The sequence below is a fragment of the Orycteropus afer genome, unplaced genomic scaffold (genome assembly GCF_000298275.1).
Source record: "Orycteropus afer afer isolate SDZICR_OR568_19922 unplaced genomic scaffold, OryAfe1.0 scaffold00039, whole genome shotgun sequence".
Taxonomy (NCBI): domain Eukaryota; kingdom Metazoa; phylum Chordata; class Mammalia; order Tubulidentata; family Orycteropodidae; genus Orycteropus; species Orycteropus afer.
The window spans coordinates 3,032,760-3,037,601 of record NW_006921626.1 but is presented as its reverse complement, the minus strand read 5'-3'; the positions used below and the strand labels follow the sequence as shown (position 1 = coordinate 3,037,601).

The following is a 4,842-nucleotide window of genomic DNA, read 5'->3' as shown; positions in this document are numbered from 1 at the left end:
GTTGCATTGTAAATTTTGGTCAATGACATGAGACAAAGTATATGTGAACTGCTGTATGAAAAGTGAATTTACTCTGTAAATTTTCACCCAAATCAAAATAAAATTTAAAAAAAAAAGACAAAGAAAAGTATTACAATGAAATGTGCAAACACCTAGAGTTAGCAAACCAAAAGGCAAGAAAACGCTTGTCCTTTCTCAAGCTGAAAGAACTGAAGAAAAAAAATTCAAGACTGGAGTTGCAATATTGAAGGATTCCATGGGCAAAATACTGAACAGTGCAGGAAGCTCAAAAGAAGATGGAAAGAATACATTGAGTCCCTGTACCAAAAGGAACTGGTTGACATTTACTTATTTCAGGAGGTAGCATGTGACCAAGAACCAATGGTGCTGAGGGAAGAAGTTCAAGCTGCACTGAAGGAATTGATGAAAAACAAGGTTCCAGGAAATAATGGAATAGTCATTGAGATGTTTCAACAAACAAATGCAATGATGGTAAGTGCTCACTATGCCAAGAAATTTGGAAGACAGCTACCCGGCCAGGTGACTGGAAGTGATTCATATCTGTGCCCATTTCAAAGAAGAGAGCTCTAACAGAATGTGGAAATTATTGAATAATATCATTAATATCACACACAAGTAAAATTTTGCTGAAGAAATTTCAAAAACAGCTGCAGCAGTAAATCAAAAGGGAATTTCCAGAAATTCAAGCTGGATTCAGAAGAGGATATAGCAGAAGAGATACTGCTGATGTTAGATGGATGTTGGCTGAAACCAAAGCATACCAGAAAGATGTTACCTGTGTTTTATTAACCATGCAAAGGCATTCAACTGTGTGGATCACAACAAATTATGGACAACATTGAGAAGAATGGGAATTCCAGAACACTTAATTGTGCTCATGTGGAACTTGTACATAGACCAAGAGGTTCTTCTTCGAACAGAATAAGGGGATACTGTATGGTTTAAAATCAGGAAGGGTACGCACCAGGGTTGTATCCTTTCACCATACTTATTCAATCTGTGTTGTTGTTGTTGTTATGTGCCATCGTGTCGGACCCGACCCATAGCGACCCCTCCTTGGGTTTTCGAGGCAGTATCACTACAGAAGTAGAGTGCCCCATCTTCCTTCCGAGGAGTGGCTGGTGGGTTTGAACCGCCAGCCTTCTGGTTAGCAGTCAAGTGCCGTAGGCACTGCTAACCAAATAATCCGAGAAGCTGGACTATATGAAGAACAACTTGGCATCAGGTTTGGAGGAAGATTCATTAACAACCTGAGATATGCAGATGACACAACCTTCCTTTCTGGAAGTGAAGATGACTTGAAGCACTTACTAATGGAGAACAAGGACTACAGTCTTCAATATGGATTATACTTCAACATAAAGAAAATGAAAATCCTCACAACTGACCGATAAGTAACATCATGATAAATGGAGTAAAGATTGAAGTTGTCAGGGATTTCATTTTATTTGGATCCACAATCAACACTCATGGAAGCAGCAGTCAAGAAATCAGATGTCATTTACTGCCCTGGGCAAATCTGCTGCAAAAGACCTCTTTAAAGTGCTGAAGAACAAGATGCCACTTTGAAGACTAAGGTGTGCCTAACTCAAGTCATGGTATTTTCAGTTGCCTTGTATGCATGTGAAAGCTGGACAATGAATAAGGAAGACAAAGAAGAGTTGATGCCCTTGTACTGTGGTGTTGGCAAAGAATATTGAAAATACCATAGCCTGCCAGAAGAATGAGCAAATCTGTCCCGGAAGAAGTGCAGCCAGAATGCTTGTTAGAAGCAAGAACGGTCAGACCTTGTCTCACCTACTTTGGTCACATTGTTAGAAGGGACCAGTCCCTGGAGAAGGATATTATGCTTGGTAAAGGAGAGGGTCAGTGTAAAAGGAGAAAACCCTCAACAAGATGGATTGACACAGTGGCTGCAATGATGGGCTCAGGCACAGCAAGGACTGTGAGGATGGTGTAGGACTGGGCAGTGTTTCGTTCTGTTGTACACAGGGTTGCTATGAGTCAGAGCTGACTTGATGGCACCTAAGAACAACAACAACTACTACCAGATAGCTATTATTAGAAACATGGAAAACAAATATTGACAAAGACATAGAGAAAATGGAACCCTCATGTGTTACTGGTGTGAATGTAAAATGTTGCAGCCAACCATGGAAAAGAGTATGGCAGTTTCTCGAAATGTTAAACATAAATTTAGCAAACAAACCAATAATTCCACTCCTAGGTATACATATACCTAAAAGAATTGAAAGCAGGGATTCAAACAGATACTTGTTCACAAATGTTCATTGCAGCATTATTCATAATTACCAAAAGGTGGAAACAATCCAAGTTTCTATTGATAGATGAATGGATAAACAAAATGTGGTATACATGCAATGGGATATTCAGCCATGAAGAGAAATGAAGTTCTGACGATGAATACTGAAAACATTATGCTAAGCAAAATGAGACAGACACAGGGACAAATGTCGTATGATCCTACTTACATGAAGTCTCTAGAATAGGCAAATTCATAGAGATAAAAGTATTTGTAGTTATCAGGCACTTGTGGGAAGGGGGTGTTATCAATTGAACTGTATCCCCAAAAAAGATATGTTAAAGTTCTAATTCCTGTACTTTTGAATTTTTAAGGAGAATAGGAATTTTCTTTGCAGATGTTTTCAGTTAATAGAAGCAAGTTATAACTGGAATATGGTATATTGTATTTCCTTCTGAATGGTGTCTTATAAAAGGGGAGATCAGAGAGTAGAGTCACACGTTCTGGGAAGCCACCATGTGAAGGTACATCTACAAACCAAGGAATGCCAAGAAAACCCAGACTACACGAAGCTGGAAGAGACAAGAAAAGATCTTCTTCTGGAACAGACAAAGAGAGAGCATGACACCGTAAACTGAGATTTCTAGCCTTCAAAACAGCGAGACAGTAAATTTCTATTCTTCAAAGTCAAACTACAGGGAGAATGGAAACTTATTGATTACAGGATATTAAGTTTTTATTTGGGGTGATGAAAAAGTTTTGGAAGTAGATAGCGATGATGGTTATACAACATAGTGAATATAATTGGTATCACTGAATTATATACTTAAAAATGATTCAAGTGGTATTTTTTATTATTTTACCAAAAAACAACTAATTATCTTGTATAATACCTGGTAAAATTACACAATCAAAAAGGATAGTTCTAATATTATTAAGTATCTGTTAATACCAAGAATTTTTCTGGGTACAAAATTAGCAGCTTACCTTAAGATCACGGTGAACAATGCACTTTTGATGACAATACTGTACAGCAGATACGATCTAAAATAGATATTTAGATAAAAGATTCAAATTGATTTTATGTTACAAGTTTCCCCAACATGACCTCCAGTTTAGAAAAACTGTTAACAAATTTCCACTTTATAATTTCACTATTCCTTTAATTTAGAAAACTATACCAATTACAGTTAAAGTGATGAAATTTGTGCTCTTAAATGGGGAAAATGTAGAAAAATAGTGCTCTTTTGCTAAAAGGAGGTTAAACTATTTCTCTATCAGAGTTTGTGAGGATTTTTTATGTGTCGTTGTATTTCTCTGTTTACATGATCAAATGTAGCACAATTTGTAGTTCCAGTCAAATGATTTATTCCAGTGTTAGAATAAAAGCTTTGGCACCCAGGGATCAGTATTTCAAGATAGTGGGCTTGAGTTCTAAAATCAAGACTATTCTAGGAATTATATCAAAAGTGTTTAAGGCTTGCTTCTGCAATGAAGCCAGTTTACTAACAACTTATCAACACCCTGTTTGTGTCCATTCATATTAAACAGACAAAACAGAAGGGAAACTTTTGAGCCTTAAAAAGAATCTGGTCATCAAAATAAAAGAGAGAACAATGAAATTTAATCTTACACCTGCCACTAATTCACTCAGGCAAAGGATTTCACTTCTGTTAAGTAGATTTTATATGTGGCTATATATATATATATATATAGTTACACAGGGTTCTTTGGAGACAGGGACCAAACAGGGATGAACCTAACAATTTAAAGGCCAAAAGTACAAATGAGGAATAGATTATAAGCAATGCTATAACAGGTATGTATTTAACAATTAAGAGTTATTTTGCACATTTAAATTATGATAGCAATCAACTAAGAGTTATTATTTACATATAACAATATCTGATACATAGGAAGATGACCATTTTAATGCACAGCAGAACATTCCATTCTGTGGATTCAGTTATACATAAACACAGTTTGAATGCTTAATGTTGGTCAGGCATTTACAAATAGAGATAGAAATGAAATTTTTAAAAGTCTAGAGATGTAAAGTATGACCATGCTAGTAAGAATATGGGTTAAAAAGGAAAGAAATTCAAAGCGATAAAAGTAAAATGAAAAAATGAATATTTCAGTATTATAAAATGATTCTAATATATATCAAAAATGGTTCAGACAGACATAAATTCAAAACAAAATCAACACATAATGAGTAATATGTAATTCAATTAAATGTTCATTTCAATCCAACATATATTTATTGAGTACCTTGCTATGTGCAAGAAAATGTGCTGGTTGCTGGGGGAATACACAGATAAACACTACATGGATCTTGCCCTTAAGGAGCTTACAGTCTACTTAGGAAGAGAAAACATGAATGTGATTAATATTATAAAACAAAGCAGAATGGCAGAAGCAGAGGTACAAAGTAGTAAAGAATTATAAAAAAAAAACAAAGTGCTTATGCACAGGGAGATAGCTCAGGGTGCAGAAGAGTATGAAGGGATGGACACTGGGAGGAGGTAACTATGGGGAGGAAGTGGGAGGGGAGC

The 4,842-nt window shown here is 36.0% G+C and overlaps 1 protein-coding gene across 1 annotated transcript in view; it reads right to left on the bottom strand.

Annotated features, from left to right (window-relative positions):
• MARK1 (microtubule affinity regulating kinase 1) overlaps nt 1–4,842 on the bottom strand; it is a 123,454-nt gene that overhangs the window by 78,488 nt on the left and 40,124 nt on the right. Inside the window, exon 7 of the mRNA XM_042780421.1 lies at nt 3,272–3,328. Within this exon, the coding sequence (XP_042636355.1) occupies nt 3,272–3,328 (57 nt within the window). The remainder of the gene's footprint in view (nt 1–3,271; nt 3,329–4,842) is intronic.